General features: G+C 46.6%; 1 protein-coding gene across 3 annotated transcripts in view; it reads left to right on the top strand.

Annotated features, from left to right (window-relative positions):
* Nucleotides 1-580: 580 nt before the first annotated feature.
* Nucleotides 581-21,933, top strand: part of Tgfa (transforming growth factor alpha) — an 81,719-nt gene continuing 60,366 nt past the window's right edge. Inside the window, exon 1 of one of the 3 annotated variants that reach the window (XM_085840417.1) lies at nt 581-917. In XM_085840417.1, coding sequence (XP_085696543.1) covers nt 878-917 — 40 coding nt within the window. In that variant the 5' untranslated portion in view covers nt 581-877. The remainder of the gene's footprint in view (nt 918-21,933) is intronic. The other 2 variants (XM_085840419.1, XM_085840418.1) reach the window with 2 other exon arrangements.

Below are 21,933 nucleotides of genomic sequence, written 5' to 3'. Positions count from 1 at the left end.
TTCCTCTCATAGTTCATATTCAGGGGCCATCTCAAAGACACAACCCATGAACGGGCTATCTAGCTGACCCCCACCACCAGCTTCTCCTTAGTTCTGCACTTAATTGTAGCAAAGCCAGCTCTTGTTCCGGCTTCTGCTTCCCCGAAGCAGTGGAACAGTAGGGTTGATGCGAGATTAAGTTCATGGTAGACACAGATTCCCTGATCTTCACAATGTATCTGGAGACTCAGAGTGGGGCCAGCAAGGATGGGGACACAGGTGGAAATTCGACTTTAATGAGTGTTTGGCTGTCTATGAAGAGAGCGCTTTTCTTGAGTCAGGCCTTGCCAGGTGACTGGCCAAGCTCGTGGGTCTCCAGGCTCCTACTCAAGCGTGTCTTGGAGAAGCCCCTAGTACAGGTGACTGGATCCTGAGCGACTCCGCTCCGCCGCCTACAGCCTGGACGAGGCTACTACGCAGGGGACTCGGGCGGCGACCCTGGGCGCAAGCACTGCAGGGAGGTGTCTGAAGCCAGGCGCTTCCTGCCTGGCCCTTGGCCCAGGGTGGTGACTGGCTGTCGCGATCGGGGCGCAGGTCCCCGCCCCCGGCTTCCAGTCCCCACCCCTGCGCCTTCGGGGGCGCCCCATCGCGGGAGGGTGGTCCGCCTCTCCCCGGTCGCCTAAGGCAGAGAGGTGGCGGGAACCTCCACCTCTTTCCCGTTTCCGCCGCGGGCAGCGCGCCGGCCAGTGCCACCGGGAGGCGCGGTCGTCCCTCCGCCCGCGCGCCGGGGGGCCGGCCCTGTCGCCTGCGCCTTTTTCCCCCCGCGCACACCGCGGCGGCGCGCGGCTAATCGCCAACCGCAGGGAGCGCGGTGGCTGCAGCACCCTGCGCTCGGAAGATGGTCCCCGCGACCGGACAGCTCGCTCTGCTAGCGCTGGGTATGTAGGCAACACCCGATGTCCCCGGGCCCGCTCCAGCCTGATCTCTGCGTTGCTCTTGAGTCCGCTTGGGAGAACAGAAGAGAGGCGGGTGCTTGGAGTGGGTGGGAGCGTGCGAGCCACCGGGAGTCACCAAGAACTGTGAAGTGGGGGACAGTCTTAGCGAGGTGGCCGCCGGGAGGTGAGATCCGGCCTGAACTTTACTCTGCGCGGCGTCGGCTCGCCGGTGCCCACGCCCTCCTGCCTACCTGCCGGTCTCGGAGCCGGGCTTCTTCAAAGCCGCCTGAGCGCAGGTTGTCCCAGTGCGACCCCTAGGTGGCCCTGCCCTGAGCCCCTTTCGAATCCCTGGGGGCGGGAGCACGCGTTGCGCATCCGTACCCTTAACCTTCGACTTGAAGCTCTCCTAGGTGTTGAGTGGGTTTGTGATTTTATTTTCTTTTAATTTTTTATTTTTTTGGTGCGGATTAATTGTTCTGTAATTGAGCTTCCATGGGAGCCTTGGTGTCCCTGTCAGAGGAGACGGGGTGACACCTGAATGTAACCAGTTTCCTCAGAGTTGGTTCTTGGACATAAACGCGAGTGGGGGAGGGGACAATCGTCCCCCTCTAATCCCCCGGTGTCTGGGTGGTGGGAGGAACTGCCGCTGCGAAGCTCGCAGGTGTGTGTTGCTACTCTCAGCTACCTGGTGCAGAGTCTGTTTGACAGAGTGGACTGAAGTACCCGGGTGTCCCAGTCACTGCTGCCGCCTTGTGAATCTTTCTGTCTGATGTTTTCAGCATTTAAAACCCCGTAAGAGGGCTGAGGCTGTAAGTCAGTGGCCAGAGTATTTCAGGCACCAAACCCTGGGTAGGATTCCCCGCCAGGCTCGTGACTCGTGACCCCAGCGCTCAGAAGGTAGAAACAATAGAATCATAATACTACCCTCAGCCATATAGCGAGTTTGAAACGGAGAACCTGGTTCTAATTAACTATTAATAATTAAAGCCTTAGAAAGTAAGATGCTTGCAATCGTCCCCCCCTCTATTGACAATAGACCCCAGAGGGTGTTTATAACTCCCCTCCCCAAAATGTGCCCAGAGCAGCAGCCTGTCACAGTGAGGAAGCATTCACAGTTCTCTGGCAATCCTGCATTAAAAAGGTTCCTTCTGCAGCAGGAGGGGACACGTTGAGATGTTCCCAGCTTTGCCCTCACCTGAAGTGAGTTATGGGCTGATTTCCTCACTTTTTGTAAGAGCTGCCTTTTGGGCGTATTCTATCGTCGGCTTTCACTTCATATACGAAAACTTCATAATTTAAAGCTGTGAAATTCGCAGCTGGTGGGAAGCCTGCAGGTTATTTCCCCATCCAAATGTTTCTTTCCCTCTCCTCCCCCCCTCCCCCCACAGAATAGTATTACCAAGTAGAACCCCGTGGATGCTTGTCTGGTGTGACCAAGCGGCTCCAGTTCGTTCACCCACTTGGCTTGCACGCTCACTTCATGAAGAAGGAGCCATCCTTGTTCCCATTTCACAGACGAAGAAAGAACAGTGCAAAGAGCCACTGTCCTAGGAGGGCCAGCTTTATTAAAGACCAAGGAGTGCAAATGTGGAAGGCACTTCACTTGTGGTCAACATATTAGTCCCATCTCTGGGGTAGGGGATGTGGCTTGGAGGACCGACTGTGAAAAAACAAACAAACAAAAAAAAAACCCTACAACTCACTGTTCGATTTCTTGTGGTTGAGCTCTCTGATGGCAAGGTGGTTTAATTCAGTGAAAATGAGAGCAGAAGTGGCTCCTCCGGGCTGCTGTTGACAGCTGTGCTCGCGTGGAGCAGACCCCACGCTGTCACACTGTAATTTTCTCCTTGCCTGAGTGCTCCAGCCAGCTTGTTCTCTGCTCCCTTCCTTGAGGGAAAGGAAAAAAGAGAGAGAGAGAACCGTAAGATTGACCAATCTCTAAGAGCTGGCTTGTACTGTTCCAGAAAGAGTAGTTTAAAATGGGGGAGGGGATTACTTCACAGCCGCGAGGATTCTGTTTTATTCAATTCTCTTTAAAAGACAAATCACAGCTGCTAGGTGTGTGCCTTTACTCAAACGGCTGCCTCCCACGTGTCTTTAATTTGCGGTATTTCCTCTGAAGCTCTTTGCCTCTGATTTTTCTTAGACAGCTCCGGGCAAATCAGCCAGTGTTACATTGATAAACACAGTCTAAAAAAGCCCTAGGCTGGTCTAAGCAAGACCCGGCTGTTAATATTGTCACTGGAAGCTTAGGACTGAATCCCAACATTTATTCCTGTTCTGGGGGACAGTGTGGGAAACATGGCCCAAATGCCAACTTTGGAAACACGACCCAGGTTCCTGTGATGGCTGCCACCCCAGGCGGGGTTCTCTGGCGCTTGGTACCTCCTCTGTGCCAAAGGAACGAGAGGTTAAATTACTGGAGTTAGATTACCTTTCTGTGCCCTGTTCTTGTCTGTGAAATGGGTATGTTGAGAGGACTATTGGATAGACTTGATACCTGCAGATTAATGTCTGGTATGTAGTCAGAGCTTAATTAGCCTTAATGCCACCCCTCCCTTTGTTGTTGGTAGTCGGAGCTCAAGAGGATTCTAGATGTCACGGCAGGTTTTGTGGGTTCTATGACCCACAGATCACCAGCTGAGCCTCAAGCTCCTCACCCTGTCCCTGCCAGAAACCCTACCTGAGTGACTTCTAGTCAGTGTCACCTGGCAGACAACAAAGTCAAGCAACGCTAGGCATTCTTCCGCACATTACATACTGTCTTTTATGTCAAGCATGGATGCCTGCTCTGTAGTACTGAGTGAGCAGTTGTCTTCTCTTCTTTAAAGTGGGAATAATAGAGCCACCACCTCCCTGCTGTTAGGACATCAGATGAGGTGGTCAACAGATTTACAAACTATAAAGATAATTAGGCTGGGGAAGGTGTAGCTCCAAGGTAAAGCCATTTACCTGGCTTGCACAAAGCCCTACCACTGCAAAGGGGGAAAAAAAAGCTATACTGAAAATAAAATTGATTTTGGTGGCAGAGATGGGCTTGTTTTGCTAGCACTTCCCATAGATTCAGACTGCCTATAGACCTTGGGGAAGGCTGTCATGGCCGGAGAGGCGGTCTTTGTTTTAGATTCATGTTGAGGTGTTTTAGTGGGGTTCTTCATTATGTGGAAATGTCATCTTTCAGACGTCCAATGTCCGCCTGAGGAGGACTCTTGCCTTCCATAACGGGCAGTTAGGGCGTGCTCACCAGGAGCGAGGGCTAGATCGACGTTGGCAAGCATGCTGACCCTATTTGTTCTTCCAACACTTGGTCTCCTTGGGACAAGGTGATCTTTCTCTAAGTAATGTCTCTTGCAAGGGAGACTTTTCTTATAGGAGTAAATGATGCTTTGCGCTATTGTTACTATGGTAACACATGACAAACAGATGACTTTTCCATTGGCCCGATCTCCGAGGACCTTTGCAATATGTGTTTGGAACAAGGCCCTAGTCACCACACTGCCTGCCCTCTAAAGCAGGCAGGCATTGGGTCATCCCATACTAAAAACCTTACTAACACCTTCTGCCTCCATAGGCTTACGTCAGAACCATCTGGAGGCCTTGTGAGCACAGGTGGAGGGGCTTGCACGCTCAGCAAGTTCCTGGGTGTGACCTGTGTGGCTAGAGGGGCTCTTCAAACCCCTGCTCCTCATGTGCTTTGGGGACCTTCAGCCTTAACCAACTGCCCTGTGCCTCAACGCCATCCTCATGCTTGTGAGTGCGACTGCTGTCTCTGGAGTGTTCATTAAAGCTGCTCTGGCCTGTGCTGCAGCCAGGGCAGAGCTGGAACCTTACTGAGACTTGACAGTTCTGCTTTGCCTTCAACCTGTGCCAGTAAACCTCAGCTTACAACACCAACCAGCTCACACTTTCCATTTCTGCATCTTTATTTATTTTTATGTGTATGGGTGTTTTGCTTGCATTGTATGCTTGAATACCATGTCCATGCAGGACCCAAAGAGGCCACAAGGGTGTCATCTTCCCTGGAACTGGAGGTACAGAGGTGTGAGCCACCATATGGGTGCAAGAGCAGTCAGTGGCTCATGTCACCTTCCTTGTTAATTACAAAAATGACTTACTATATAGCTTTTTCAAATATTTCTGATCATATTGTTATAAGATATAAACTTTATTCTGTTGTAAAGTAAAGGACTTTCTAGATAGACTTTTCCATTGGATTTTGGTTTGGGTTATCTTGTTTTATAAAAATTTTAAAAGTGTGTGTGTGTGTGTGTGTGTATGTGTAGATTTATACACATGAGTTCAGTACCCATGGAGGCCAGAAGATGATGTCAAATCCCCTGGAGCTGGAGTCACAGGTGTTTGTGAGTCACCCACTGTAGGCACTGGAAACTGAACTCGGGTCCTCTGTAAGAGCGGTGAGCTCTCTTACCCACTTAGCCATCTCTCCAACCCTTGATTAGCCTCATGATGTCTCCTATGGCAAATGGCAAATCCAAAAATCTTTCCTACAATCAGAAAAGCCAGAAATCTGGCTGGTAGAGTCACCTCTATGCAGCAACTCAGACGCTGCTCCCTCATCCACACACTCACGTCTAGGTACCCCACCTCTCTCTTTAGGGTAGAACTCACTATATAGACTTGGGTGGCCTTGAACTCACAGACATCTGCTTGGTTAGAGGCAAGCTCCACTACCCTGGCTAATTCTTTTGAAGCATTATGAACGTGTTGTATTAAATACCACTTAAGAAATAAAAACTGGAGCTGGAGACATAGCTCAGTGATTAAGAGTGCTGGCTGCTCTTCCATAGAACCCAGGTTCAACTCCCAGCATCTAGGTGGTGGCTCACAATAGTCTGTAACTCCAGTTCCAGGAGGCCTGACACTCTTGTATATGCAGAGAAACTGATAAAAGTAAAAGTATTTTTAAAAAAGAAAAAGAAAAAGAAAGAAAGAAAGAAAAGAAAATCTGTTATCTGGAATTGGAAAAGGCCAGACATTTATTGGAACCTAACTGTGCTCTACTTAATACTCGTTTGTTTGTTTTAAGCCTGAAAATAAAACAACTTTTTAAATCATGGAGTCATGTCCTAGTCTAGTTAATTCTGTCCTCTACTGCATTTGGAGGTGTATATTGAGACAGGCTCTTTCCGTCGAGCCCAGAAACAGGCCATCTCCTGTGTGCTACTTTGGCCAGTTTTGCATTCAATTGCTTGGAAATCTCTCACCACAAAAGGTTTTCTGTTTGCACCACTTGAGCCTTTGGCCTTTCAATGACACAAAGATGGTCAAGGTTTTCTCAAGAAGGGGCTGGATAGGCCTGCTTTAGCCTGCTGGGGCTTGGCTGTGGATTTTAGTCTCCCATGGTTCACCTTCTCTGCCTGGGAAACCAATGGCAGGAGCCTCGGCCTGACAGGCTGCCTCTGATCCTGTTGGCTAGTGTTTCTTCCCTTCTCTGCTGTTCTCAGGCTCCATGTTCCTCCTCTCATACCTGTCAGCATGACCTCATGGAATGTCTACACAGGACACTCCAAATAGACCACGGTTGCCAAACACCAGCCCAGTTGTCAACATCCATCCCAGACAGCTCTTTATTTGATAATCAAGGGTAGGGCGGGGTGGCTGCATGCAAATTCCCATGTCCCTAGTGCCACTCTGCTCTGGGATGTTGTTTTCCTGTTGTCTTAGAAAATAGATTATGGGGCCACTGAGATGAATCAGTGGGTGAAGGGGATTGCCGTGAAAACGTGGTGAACTGAGTTCAATTCCCCAAACTCACAAAAGATGGAAGGGAGAGCCAGAGAGGCTTCTAAAAATTGTCCTCTGACCTCCATAATGATGCCACATGAAGGACACACACACACACATGCACACACACACACACACACACATGTGTATGTGCACTTACACATTCATAAAAAATTCTGGCATGTCTTTGTGATCGCAAAAGCCTGGTTTTTTTTTTCCCCACTTTGGAATATTTGGAAAATTAAGAGGACTATGAAAGGTATTTGGCTAACCACCACAATCTAACCACAATTAACACTGCATTCAAGCCCGCCGCAGGAGTATGGGTCAGTGTTAATAGAGTGTATGAATCCCAATAGGCTCATGATATTTTTATTTGTTTTACTAGCTTGATTGTTTATAATAAACACTTTGATATGACTCTCAGGTGATATATACTAATGTGTAGTGGCTGAGAGAGACTCTCTCTCTCTCTCTCTCTCTCTCTCTCTCTCTGTCACACACACACACACACACACACACACACACACACAGACACCACAAACACATTATCACACTGTAATGTAGCCAGCTTTGAAGGACATTGACCTAATGACTTTTTACTCCCCTATTGCTCACTTTAAAAATAATTTGTATGTTTTGTGTTGGGAGTATCAAATGATAGGACACTTTTTGGAAGTCACTGTGGTCATAGTGTCAAATCAGTTACAAGGGGGCATAACTTGAGAGTGCACCCTGCCCTGCTTTTCTGCCTGTGCTGCAGAAATGCTTGTAAACAGCAGGGAGAGAACGGCCTTGAAGATGCTGCTTGCTGAACTGTTGGGATGCAGGAGCTATTTAAGAGCTTTGTCGCCACAGCAGTGATTCGCTGGGCAGCTGTTTAATGAGGGTTTTTCTAATATGCTCAGACTTGAAAGGTGAGGTCCTGGGCTGAATATACTGTGCAGTGCCTTGGTTTAAAATAGTCTTTTGAAAAATTTGTGGTATCAGAATTGGACTCAGGGCCACATGTGTGCATCCTCAGGCACTGGTTGACTTTTAATAATATGCATATATTAAATTTATTAAATTTGTAATGTCTGAAGTCTAGAAAGTCAGAGATAGAGAGATGACTCAGTGGTTCAGGTCATCTGCTGCTCTTACAAGGGACCTAAGTTCAGTTCCCAGCACACACATCAAACAGCTCACAGCCACCAATAATTCCAGCCCTATAACCCCAGCTCAAGGGAATCTGACATCCTCTCCTGGCCTCTGTGCACATGCCCATACAGAAATGAACACATATGCATAAACAAATAATAATTAAAGTCAAGAAAGTCAACCCATACAACAGACATATTTCCACAGAAAACACTGGATTCATCTTTGATTTTTTTTAAAGATAAATTCCCAGAAACTGGCCTTGCTTCCACCTCATTCCCAGAGGCTCACTTTCTTTAGTCTTCTAGAACATCACTGATTAAACATTTGTTGGAGGAAAATATCTTGGCCAAGTTCTCAGATTTGCCGTTTAGTGGGGCCAGCCCATGCACTCACTCACTGGCTATTTGTTGCCTTCGTGTATGGCATATGGGTATTAACATTTTTATAGTGACTTTGAATCGAGCGATCATTTCCCTCCACAAGCCTTTACCAGTCACGTATTCCAAGACTCTTCTTCATCCCCACCTGGTTCTCTTTAGGGCTTCTTGATGTCTGTGTGACACATAAGAGCTTCTGGTTTATGTTCTAACAGACTTTGCCAACCCTACTGCCTTTGGTGGATTTCTTTAGTGTTTCAAGTAGATAGTCATGTATTCTTGAATGATAAAGCCCGCCACTGCCTTTCTGAATTCTTATCTGTTGTTTCTATCTTCTTTTTACTCAACTGGGGTTTTAAGAACAAGATTTAAGCCGGGCGTGGTGGCGCACGCCTTTAATCCCAGCACTCGGGAGGCAGAGGCAGGCGGATTTCTGAGTTCGAGGCCAGCCTGGTCTACAAAGTGAGTGCCAGGACAGCCAGGGCTACATGGAGAAACCCTGTCTCGAAAAACCAAAAAAAATAAAATAAAATAAAATAAAATAAAATAAAATAAAATAAAAAGAACAAGATTTAAAAGGTTTAGTTACATTTAATTAATTAATTGATGCTCACCTGATACAGTGTGAATGTGGTGTCAGGGGATCTGACGCCCTCTACTGGTCTCTCTGGATACCCATACATACAGCATATGCAAACACACAGTGACAAGATAAGTTACAGGTGTTACACCACCTGTGAATGTGGAGGTTAAAGGACAACTTGTGGGAGTCAGTTTTCCTCCCGCTGTGTGGGTCCTACAACTCAAAGTCAGGTTCGCAGGTGTGATAGCCAATACCCCATTAACCCATCTCTCTGTCCCCGAAAAACAACATTGTTTTAAAGAACAGTAGATATTCTTGGGTATTTTTTCATAGGTTTATGTGTTTAACAGTTAAGTATGGGAATGAGTTTTTGGCTTTGTATATGTTTAGGTATCCATGTAGAACACATGTTTTTATAACTCACTAAGACTCAGATTTTTTTTCTTGGTTTCCAAAGCAAGCAGAGATAATTTGAGCTGAAGTTCAAAGATTTTTAGGATGCGTGATTCAATTATGTTAAAACAATCTTTCAAATCTTGAAATAAACATCGTCATGAGTATGGCATTACGTTACTATCTGTCAATTTTGCTAGGTCTGATCCACTCAAAGTGAAGTGACTCTGCATGTGATTTTTAAGATTTGTTTGTGTTTTTATGTGTATGTGTATGAGTGTTCGCATATGACATATGTGTGGGTACCCATAGAGACCAGAAGAAGGCGTTAGATACCTTGACACCTGTAAGTTACAGGTGATTGTGAGCTAGCCGTGTGTGTGTGTGTGTGTGTGTGTGTGTGTGTGTGTGTGTTAACAACTGAACTGCAGTTAAGCAGCCGGTGCTCTCAGGTTTTGGCGTTAGCTTTAAGTATGCTTTATAAAACAGCTTTGGAAAGACCCCATGTTTTATGCCGAAGGTTGATGTAGAACCAGACAATCCCAGGGAAGAGAAAAGTGAATGGTGGATCCATGTGGCTCCAGGCCCTTCTTCAGTGGTTGCTTCCAGGTTCTTATTTGTGGGAGTTAGAACAAGAACAGCCACCATAGGCTCATATATTTGAATGCTTAGTCAGCAGGGAGTGAAACTGTTTGAAAGGATTACAAGGATTAGGGGGTGTGGTCTTAATGGTGGGAGGAAGTGTGTCATTAGGGGTGGGCTTTAAGGCTTCAAAAGCCCATGCCAGTCTCTCCCTCTCCCTTTCCTCCCCCTCTCCCCCCCACCATGGAGCAGGATATAGCTCTCAGCTACTGTTCCAACACCGTGAGTATTAGCATCCTCTCATCATTCTCCAATTAAACCATTTCTTCTACAGGAGTTGCCTTGGTCATGGTGCCTCTCCACAGCAATAGAACACTGACTAAGACACTATTTCTTTCTTTTTAAAAAAAATATATTTTTTATTACATATTTTCCTCAATTACATTTCCAATGCTATCCCAAAAGTCCCCCATACCCTCCCCCCACCACACTCCCCTACTCACCCATTCCTACTTTTTGGCCCTGGCGTTCCCCTGTACTGGGGCATATAAAGTTTGCATTAAGACACTATTTCTTAAGTCAGTTTTGACAATTATGACTTTTGTTTAGACTCTATTCAACTTGGAGTTTCTAAAACTTTAGGATGGATTTACAGAGAATCCTTTATTTTAATGTTTTCCTTAGAAACCGCCCTTTAACAAAGGAAGACAAAGTGAGCACCAGGGCCCCCCGAATAAAATAGATTTTAAAATTTGTTTCTCTTAACAATATTGGGGGAGGAAACGTCTTTTAAATCATTAAATAAAATTCAAGGGACATTTTCATCATTGATGCTGTTCCCATAAGTCCAGGTAGAAAACCATTTTGTTTATACAAAGTACTTAATGGAGTTATCAGTCTACTACCTCTGATTTGAAGGGTGCCTGACAAGATGATGTCCTCAAAGACTGATAAATAACACATGTGTGCTTTATGCCTGTGTGTCTATGTGCTGTTACATGTAGAGGCCAGAGGTCACCTTTGGTGTTCTCAGGAGCCAACCTACCTTGAATTCTTTCTAGTTATTTTAAATTTTGTTTTATGTGTATGAGTGTACACCTGCCTTTATATATATGCACCACGTGTGTTCAGTGCCTGTCAGGACCAGAAAGGGGCGTCAGCTTCCCCTGGGACTAGAGTTACCAGATAGGTATGAGCTGCCATTTTGATGCTGGAAACTGAACCTGGATCCTCTGGAAGACTGAATCCTCTTCATTACTGAGCCATCCCTCTAGCCCTCACTTTGTATTTTGAAGCAGGGTTTCTCTCACTGATCAGGCTGGGCTGGCTAACGCCCCAGGGATCCTTGCTTCTACCTCCCCGTGACTGAAATTACAGGTGTGCATTACCATGCCTGGCTGTTTTGACATGGGGGTTTGGGATTGAACTCAAGTCTTCACGTTTGCAAGGCAATCCCTTTGCCAGCTAAGCCATTTCCTCAGTCCTACCTTAAGCTTTAAAAAGCTTAGTATTCACTCCAAATGTTGCTGTGTCTATTAGATGCCACCATAGCACAACCTGGGGTAGGGTATAGGTTATTGCTAGGTTTGTTTATTTGTTTCATTTCTCTGATTTTTGTGATCCAGTACTTCCAGGCACAAATATTAGGCCCTTGAAGTGAGAGCCTGTCTTCAGCTTGGGTTCTTCAGTGTCTTTCATTTGAGTGTTGATGAGGTAACCCAGCAATTCTCTGGGCACCAAGAGGATAGCCATGTCTTCACCAGCCGTTAGTCATTTGTACCCAAGCTAAAGCATTTTCTGTGTCATTACTGTACCCATGAGAGGTTCCGAGGATTAGCTGGCTACATGGGATTCAGAACACTGTGACACGGGACCTGCCACCAATGAGGAGTGAGAGGCTGGCCGTGGTATACAGCGCCCTTCCCACGGCGGGGCCTTGACAGCTGATGAGAGACTCACAGACTTAGGAGACTTCTGTTGGCTTTAAAGAAAGAGCTGCGGAGCTGGGCCCACGGGATAGCAGAACAGGACCTGTCCACTGACCTGCCACCAAGCTTGGGGTTTGAACCCTTCTTGCTGGCACGGGTTTCTGACCTGGTTTTGCACTGTGGGAAAGTGTTCTCAGGCCTGTTTGTGGGCTATGCTCACCCCTCGCAGCAGGTTTAAACAATGACAGATGTTTTTGGTACATTGCAGACCTGGGTGCTATAATTAAGGTTTAGGAGGATGAGTCATGGGTCCCTACATTGGGATGAAAGCTGGCCTGGAGCCTGATCATTTTTTCAGAGATGTGAGGTCAATGCCTAGATCATCCAGATGAAGACTCCATCTGGATTTGGACTCCTATCTCAGCCTCAACCTCCGTTCCCCTGCCCTCTAAAGGAAACCCCGCAATGCACGCATCCCTGGTGCTAGCTAAGGTACAGGCCATACTCATGTCCCTGTGGCTGTGACTGCCCAGGTGGGCAGGCCAGGACCTCTCCTCTGCCATCCTCATTAAGTCCTGCTGAGTCTTTTTCCAAAAGGAAACCGAAACAGGAATCCATAAACAAGGGAATCTAAAAACGCTCCAGCGCGACTCTCCAGCGCCCTCAGCTCACTGCATTTTACTCCCTGCCCTTTTTCTGGACCTGGATATAGATATTTGTAAATTTACCTGTTGTCCATCAAAAACGGTACCTGGGAGATTCTATTTTAAAATCTGTCGTTCACAGTACATACGGACACTACTTCTGCAAATATACAGATACAGTTAAGCGTCCATCTAGTGGCTATAAGGTGTTCTGTCATATCGATCATTTCATTATCTGCCCCTAATTGATGGACATGGGGTTTTTGAAGCTTTTAGACATGCAGACCTGAAAGTTCTTGGAGTTAAGTTGTGAACCACCTAAGATAGGCACTTGGAACCCAACCCAGGTCCAGAAAAGTGTTCCCAGCTCCTCAGTCCTCTCCCCAGCCCCCAGGATTCACAGTCACCCCTCTGAATGGAATCTGACAACCTGGCTCCCAGAAAAGCTGAGCACATTTGCTTTTCCATTGCCTGTGTGCGAGTGCCTGCTTCTCGGCAGAGTTGTCTGTGGTGATTATTGTCATTTCTGAGCCTCGTGAAACGTGCCCAAACTGTTTCCGTTCATCTCTCATGGGATTTCAGCATGGCTGAGCTCATTTTCCTATGTCTATGTTGGGGTTGGTTATTTCCTTACTGACCTGTAAACAGTTTTCTAAACTGTCCATTAAGGACTTCTTCTGTCTTGTCTTTTAGATGTCTGTGTTGTACTTAGACTTATGAATTCATGGCGTCATCTTTGTTTTGGTTTATGAGGGTCTGGAATCTGCTCGTAATTCCTGGGTGCTCTCTGCTACAGTAAAGCCTAGAGCTGAGGGTATGAAGGGGTTCTCTGCAGCAATTCCACGTGTCATTTTTCTCTTGAGCTTTTTCATTTGTTGGTCTGAATCTCCATTCTTTTGGAAAATGTGTTTGGGTTTGAGGTCAAAGTCGAATTTTTTTCATTTTTGTCAAATAATGCCCCCGCTGTTTCGTTGGCTGCTGGATAATTTCTTCTGCGTTTATTGGTTTCAAATTCCATTTTGCCAATTCATTCGTAGGAGATGTGAGTCTGTCTGTGGTGTTTGTTCTGCCCCACAGTTCTAAGGATTGGGGCTGTAATGCGCCACCCTTGTAGGGACTAGAGTGTATGATTGCTCCCGAGAACTGGGGCATGCCTGAGAACTGGAAGGTAACTGTGTACCACAGAAGATGCCCTTCCCTGCTCGCCCTTGTGATGAGACTTCCGTCTCCTGCCAGCTCCATGGTGCTGGAGGGGTGCTTCCCATACTTCTCCTGGAGAGAAGAGAACCCCTTCACCCAATTGCTTAGCTAGAGTCTGGTGGACACTGGGTCTCATTGCCCTGAAAGACCAAGGGAACCTGGTTATTATCATTCCTGTTAGCCTTTCTCAGTGTTGAGCTTTCTGGGAATTGGGGGCCATGTGGCAGACCTGCCATCCTCTGTGGGACATTCTGGAGAACTGAAACTGTCTTCCTTTTCATTTGCCCCTCAGCTGAGAGCATGTGACATCTGCCCTGGCATACTTGGGACCTTAGCTCAACCTGGTACATCTCGCTGGAACATGGATTAAATTAGGCATTCAGAGGGAACATAAGCAGCTTAAGTCATGACACTGTTTTCTATGTTAAAGCAAATTCAGACGCATCAGTGAAAGGAGAACAAGACTGAAAACACTAAAGTTGGTTTTTAGGTTAAAACAAGACTTCAGAAAAATTGTCATCTTCAGCACCAGCGGGGTTACAGGACTCAAGGGACAGACATGGGCTTCAACTCTTTCAATTTTGGTGCTGGCAGAAATTTTGGAGACATCTCATCCTACATGAATGACTAATTTTCAGACACCTAGAGGGAAATACTAACCAAAACAAGGTTATGATTCTTCTGGTCATTTGGGATTTTGTGTCTCTCCCTCCCGTCCCCTCTCCTCATCCTTTCTTTCATGAGATGAAAGCCTGTAGGGCCCACTCTCGTGCTCCTGTGTGGGGTCTGCAGTCAGTACCACAGTTCTCCCTGTGGGTACTGCTTCCCTGCACCCTACAAGCTTCCGTGAGCCGAATCTTCACTTGCTTCAAGATGTGCTTGGCTCTTCTCAGAGTTACTGCTTTGATCCATGCTTCGTTTGGGAACATGTCCACTCTCTAGGACTTTGGGGATTTCCAGCTATTTCTCAAACACTTTTATCATTTTTAAATTATGTGTATATGGGGGGTAGTATATGCACTCGAGTGCACTCCCCCACAGAGCCCAGAGGTGTAGGATCTTCTGGGCCTAAAGTTATTGGTGATTGGAGCTGAACTCAGGTCCTCTGCAAGAGCAGCAAGCACTCCTAGCCACTGAGCCACCCCTCCAGTCCCTAGCCGTTTGCCTTTATGTTGGTTTCTGATTGCACTGGGTTGTGATCTAAAAGCATACACTGTATGATCGCCATTCCTTTCCAGTGGTTGCATTTAGTGTCTCAGGTTGTGCTCCATCCTGCTGGATGCTCCACGTGGGTCTGGGAAATATTTGGCCCTTGTTTTTAGAATCATCTACAGAAGTTTGTTATAGCAAGTGATTGATGGTAAATTTTTTTGAGACAATGTCTCATGTAGCCCGGCTAGCACTGATTTTGTTATGTGGCTGGGGTTGGACTTGAACTTCTGATCCTCCTGCCCCCATCTCCCTCTCAAATGCAGGGATTACAGTGTACACCACCACAACAGGTTTATTCAGAACTGGGAACAAAGTCAAGGGTTCACCCATGTTAGGCAAGCACTCTGTCAACAGAGCTCCATCTCCAGCCTGACTGGTAATATTTTTAGATCAACGTTCTTTGTTGGTTTCTGGTCTAGGATCTTCATAATGTCCAGCTGACACAGAGACTTCCACTTCTCCTTTCAGTCACTAAGTTCTGGTACATAGACTCTGACACTGCTGGTAGGCACACATTTCATTCTTGGAATGCTTGGGGAGCTGTTTCAGGGTTTATCCGCGCTGAGTCCTACCCATGATGCACGTCTCCACGGTCACATTGGGGGCGGGGGGCAGTGAGTCTAGCTCCTTCTCCTCTATTATATTTTTATGTTCTTTGTGTAAAAAGAAAGAAAAAAGAGGGTAAAATGATTTATTCCAGCTTCCTGGACTGAGGCTCTATTCAGGCTAAGGTTGTGGGATAACGGACCAGTTCTGCACGAGTGAGCCACTTGAAAGCTGAGAGACGCACCCTTAGGAAAACAACCTCAACTCATTATGTAACGTGAGCCTGGTTTCCTGTGAACAGCCTCTTTCTCATAGTGTGCGATGAGAGGAAATAAACAAAATAGCCCTTTCAACTAAATTGGATTTTCTGGACTTTGGATTAAAGGGGAGCAACGCGCTCTCTCCGCTCCCCTCCAGGTGGGATGCATCTATGTGATCAAGCAGACTCCGTGATTTCTGTGACCCAATGTGATGTGCCACTTGGTTCTTAATTTATCCAACATAGCTGTTTCAGCCACAGTGTATTATAGAGCCAGCGGCATGATCACAAACATAAAGTTGTTCAGCATAAAGCAAGGGAGGCAGTTGGCAGATAACTATGTATTGGGCTGAGCTCGGTGATATTGCAAAGAGAACGATGACCTAGCTCTGGCTTCCAGCCACGAGGATTCTTGCAAAAAAAAAAAAAAGTGTATATGAATACAGGGGCTTTTACAAAGGGAAATATGGTATAGAATTGGGTCCAGAGGAGTGCTGTAAGAGTACTGAGGAGACAACAACCTGCCCTTAGAAGGGGGCTGGCATTCATTAAGTCCTCAAAGTGCTTTACCTGTTATACAAAACCCACTGGCCCCACCTAGCAGTTCTGTGAGACATGGAAATTCTCCCAATTTCGCAGATGAGGAAACTGAGGCATGCACACACACATGCACACCCACACATGCATACACATCCACACGTACACATGCACACACGCATACATACACACACTCATACACACAAATACATGCATGTACACACACACATGTACACACGTACACACACACACATGTACACACGTACACACACACACACAAAATAGGAAATTTTCTCAAGCTACTGTAACCAGCAAGTGCCAGAACCAGGATGTGGATCAAGAGCTATTGTGTGCTGTCCTGTCCCCGACCCACTGTTTCCCATTGTCTGCATCAAGTTACAGAGGGCCAGGCAGGCTGAGGTGCTAGACACTGAAGGCTATGAAGGCTGAGGCTTTGTCCTGGAGTGCACTGAAGACTGTAGGGGCTGAGGAGCTGCCATGGGACCTGTGGAGGGTCAACCCCCTGGCCATATGTAAGGTGTTGATCATGGGAGGCCATTGTTTGGCTGACTTTGGTCTGTGTTGTCAGACTTTCCGACTGCCATTGCCTGCATTTGCAGCCATGCAGAACATCCCTGTGGGTCACCATGCTAGCTACAAAGGCTATCGGCTTGGCGTTGGGGGTGGCTGCTGCTGCTCAAGGCAGGTGAATAATACTATCCACAAGCACAGCGGGGGCTTTCTCCTCCTTGTGTGTGGAGTTCGGGCTCAGATGACAGATGCTCACCTGAGTTTCCGTTTGAAGTGTGAATTGTGCAGAGGAATCTTGGAGTAAATTTGTTAGTAGGATCCTGTTCATCTTTCTACCCTGAATTTTTCAAAAGACATTTGCTTGGATTCATCGGCTTATACAATCTGCCGCCACCACCCTACCCCCACCCCCTACCCCTCTCCTTGCCCAACCCCTACGCCTTTAGTCAACCATAGTGGAAGCCAGAAGCGACTTTAACACCTTCACATGAACACTTGCAGTTCTTCACAGTCCCACTAAAGATAGAGCCAGTATTAGCAGCTTTGCTAGTGGCTGCCTTTCCTTCAGACCCTTCACCCCCAAGCCCAGCGATGCCATGTGCCCAGTGAAAGCACAGGCCCTGCTGTTGACTTGAGCAGCAATGAGAACAAAGGAACACGGGCTGCTCATGCCTCCCTGGGAGCCTAGTCCAGCTGGAGCCCTTTTCTTTCCTTTCTTTCTTTTCTTTTGACATCCTTACATATCCGAGTAGACAGACACCGGCAGAATCTGAGGCAGGATCTGATCCAGGTCAGGGCTGTGTATGTACATGCTGCCCTACAAATGTTTGTTAAAGCTGCTCAGAGATTTTTGTTTTTGTCTTTGGGGGTTTTTTGTTTTTGTTTTTGTTTTTGTTTTGTTTCTTTTAAGCACACGTTGGAAAATCAGGAAGAGGATGGACCTCTTCACAGTGAGTGACTGAGTGCCTGGGAAAAAATGGAGGTTTTAAGAAACTTGATTCTTGGGATGGGAGAGATGGCTCAGTGGTTAAGAGCAGGTGTGGATATTCAGATTTCTAGGCACCCCTGGCAGGTGGCTTATAATACCCTGTGACTCCAGCTGCAGGAGATCTGATGCCCTCTTCTGACTTCCACAAGCAGTGCACTCACATGCACACACACACACACATACACACCAAATTTTAAAATAATAAAAATAAATAATTTGGGCTGGTGAGATGGCTCAGTGGGTAAGAGCACCCGACTGCTCTTCCGAAGGTCCGGAGTTCAAATCCCAGCAACCACATGGTGGCTCACAACCATCCGTAACGAGATCTGACTCCCTCTTCTGGAGTGTCTGAAGACAGCTACAGTGTACTTACATATAATAAATAAATAAATAAATATTTAAAAAAAATCATTTAAAAAATAAATAAATAATTTAATTTTTTAAAGTATTGATCTTTGGGCCTAGTAATCCATTTCTGGAGATTTATCTATAGGAAAATAATAAAAACATGCCAATAATTATGTACATACATGCATACATATACATGTTAAATAAATAAGTAAAGAAACCTTTAAGATTCAAATCCTAAACATTTTATAATTCTGAGGAGGCCAAGATGGGAGCACTGTGAGTTTAAGGCTTACCTGGGGTTACATAGTAAGACCTTCCGTCTCATAAAAGGAAAGATCTATATCATATTTAAAGGACCTTACCAGAGAGTCATTTTCCAGAACAATCTCTCTTTAAGATAGTCACTTGCTTAAGGTAGGCTGTGTCTACTGCAGGGGTAAGAAGTTGGTTTGCTGGTGGCTGTGGACAGAGGACACTCTGCTGGTTCAGCGGGGAAAGAGGAGCCATTGTCAGGAGAGGACACCAGCCTCTGGTGGCTGTACACACAGAGAATAGCTCCTTCTAAGATGCTGCTCTAACAGAGCAGGGGTCACCCCCATGCCTCCATCTCTGCAGGTTTGCCCCATATCTCTGTCAACATCTGTGGTCTTTATTAGGGTCTATGACTTTCTCTACGACCCACTCCCCTGTCACTTCTTCCTGTACATCTTCCTGGAGGGAGGAAGGGGCTTGATTCTTGGGAATAGAACAGTTCCCATTACTTGAAGCCCTCTGTCATTTCAGCCTGTACTTTTGAACCCAAACAGCACGAGGTTGGCAAATGCTAAGACAGGAAGAAGGCAGGACAAAATAAACCTCACTTCCAACAGAGAGGAAAGCCACCAGCTTCATAGCTGAGATACTTGAAAGACCAAGAACACAGCTTCCCTGCTGGCTCTTGTCCTCTGTGGAGAATGACCAAGAGGCCAGAGAGCAGTCTGCAGCCAGACATAGTCTGTAGGCCAAGGATAGAGAAGGACTCTCCAAGGACAGAGTGTTTATCTGACCCTCAGCCTTGAGAACTGGACTGCGGTCATGTGGGGGCTCATTTCTCTTCCCACATATATGATGTGATGTGCGTCTTCCCTTGTGTGTACTTCCTCACACAAGGAGGACATGGCTTGTGCTTGTGAGTGGGACTGGTGTCTAAATGGTGGTTCATCCCATCTTGACCAGACTGGCACTCGTCTATGGGGTTACCAATCACACATACACACACACACACACACACACACACACAGAGGCTGGGAACAGCCTAGCCAAAGATGCTTTCTGGGGCCATGGTGACCTCTGACTCAGCTGAGAGGAGACCAAAAGTGGACAAATGGCCTTGAAGATAAGGTTGTTTGCTTTTTTGTGGAAAAGCATGCTTAGACTCCAAAAAGATCATTTGAAAGCACAGAGCACCGCTGCTGCTCTCCTTTCTCGTGACTGTCTCAGTTCTGTGCACAAATATCTCAGGTGCTATTGCACCTCTGCTGATTGTCACCTGAGGAGCTATTTTCAGAGATGTCAAGAGTTTCCTGAAACATCTCGTTCTATAAAAACCTTTGCTTGGGGGAGATGAGGAAATCTGCATGAATCACTATCGATATTTGGCCCCAGCAGCTCCTGTGTCAGGGCGGGGTTAGAAGAATCCTCTTCCAGTTTGCAGTTATATTGACAGGTATCTGGGTGATCCAGTCTGTCTGAGGGACAAGCGACTTTCCTTCTGTTCCTGTGCTCAACTTTTATGGTAATCCTGCACAATTGGCTAGCATTTACCCCAGAGGCTTTCTCCATCTTCCTCTTTCCTTCCCCTTCCATCTCTGACTCCCATACCAGCACAGCAACAGATACTTATTGCCTTAACACACCCAGGAAACAGTTTCATCTTCTAGGCCAACTATGATCTCTTGGAAGTGACTGCTTAGAAGGCTCTGGGAGCTATAGTTGAATTCGATGGGAATTCTGTGCTCGATTAGTAATGCCTGCTGGGGATCCAGCAGGGAGGTATCTCTACATATGTAACCTATGTGTATCATTACTCAAGATGTTGACCCATTTTTCATAGAATGAGAAAAATAATGTATTTCCTAAGCCTGGAAGTATTCTTACTTATGCTTTCTTATCTTTCATGTGTTTCTTGTTTATTTCTTGGTTGCTGTGATTAAATGCTGACCAAATCAAACTTAGGGAGGATGACCTCTTACCAGAAAGAACTCTGGGCTCTACCATTTCTAGAGGGAAGGACTCCTTTCCTTTGAAGACGTGTAACAATCCATCAGTGGGGACAGCTGTCTGTCCAGTTCTCTCCATATGAAAATGTCACAGGAGATGGAAGGAACTAGAGACCTGCACTGGCCCCCATGGACCTAGAGGCTGCTTCTGAGCCAGTGTCTTTAGCACAGGGACACACAGAGCAGAGTGCAGTCTTTTGAGTCTGTGGGTTTGCTGCTAATTGAGCTTATTTGCACCCATCTGAGTCTTGGGTGCCAACCCCTGGTGGTGCTGAGGTTGCAGGATGATACTCTGGGTGAGCTTCCAAAAGGCCTTTGGGCTGGTATCTTCTTCCAGAGGGAACTTGGCCTGGGTGTCCCTGGGGATCTCAGAGGGTAGAGAAGGTAGCAAAAGTCTCCATGGCTATGGTTCATATTGTGATGAAGGCTGTGTGTAGTACCCAATCAGGAGCCCCTCTCCTATATACCTGGAAGACCAAGAGGATAACTAGCCACTGTTCCCTGTCATGATATGATGACAACCAATATAAAAGCATTGGCCAAGTCCTAAGAAGGAATGTCTCTAGCATCTACCACTGTGCAGTAGGAGCAATACTTGTGGCCCTGGACCAGAATGCTAGATTATCTTGGTGTGTCCAAGGCTGCTAGGATGCCTGGCTGCACCTGTCAGTCTCCACACTGGAAGGTTTCTCTGAAAGACTCCTTGCACACAGATCTGCCCTTATTTCTCCATCCTCTCTGATGCCTTTTCTGTGTCCTCTGTTCCCAGAGATTGGGGTTTTCCTCTGTTCCCTTCCTCTCTTTGGACACGTTCTGTGATTAAGATCAAGGGTGGGGATAGGTGGTCTTGCCAGTGGAGATGAGTCACCAGCTGAAGCTGGCCATTGTGTGTTGCCCAGGATCCCCCACAACAGCAGTTTGCTGAACACAGGCTCCAAAGTGGCCTGGGACCGACAGGAGGTGGCCAAGCCTTGCTCACTGTTCATTGTTGGTTGCCAAGTGGAATCTAGGCCTAGCTCAGGCTAGTCTGTCTCCACCTTCATAGTCAGGGAGCCAATGGTCCAAGATGCCTGTGGATCTCCCCTGAAGCTCAGTAGAGTCTCTGCACACATGGAAAAGCCCAACCCAAACTGTTCAGGATGTAACCTTCTTGGAAAGGGGACATTTTGCCTGAAGGTAGGACATTAGAGCAACTAGGCAATTAGGACAGGGGAATGCCTTTCATCAAAATAGATGTTTTTGTTGGTCTGGTTTATAACTGAATAGGTTATTATTTAGAGCAGTTTTGAGTTTAAAGAGAAATGGATCAAGAATCCCAGAGCTCCCACATGCTCTGTCGTTCCTGCTACCAGGACCTCTCATTGGCTGATTTATCTGCTACAGTTGACATGCCAATGCTGATATGTCACTACTAAGTTAGTAGTCTTCATCTAAAACTGCTTTAACGATCTATTTTAGTTTTGTGTGTGTACACAACTTCAGGGCCCTCAGTGGCCTGAAGAGGGCGCTGGTTTCCCTAGAGCTGCCTCATGGGGATGCTGAGAAACAGACTTGGGTCCTCTGATAGAGCAATAGGCACCTAGCCACAACCACACTGTCAAGTTAACTACAATTAAATATAGGTATAAGTCCCTAGGTGACATTAAGGTTTATACATGGTGGTATATGTAACAGGGGCTGGGAAAGATTTATAATGACAATTGCAGTTGCCATTAGAGCATCATTCAATATGGGCTCAAGAT

The sequence above is a fragment of the Mus caroli genome, unplaced genomic scaffold (genome assembly GCF_978045245.1).
Source record: "Mus caroli unplaced genomic scaffold, Mus_caroli_1 scaffold_7, whole genome shotgun sequence".
NCBI classification, from domain to species: domain Eukaryota; kingdom Metazoa; phylum Chordata; class Mammalia; order Rodentia; family Muridae; genus Mus; species Mus caroli.
This window is presented reverse-complemented; position numbering and strand designations above follow the sequence as displayed.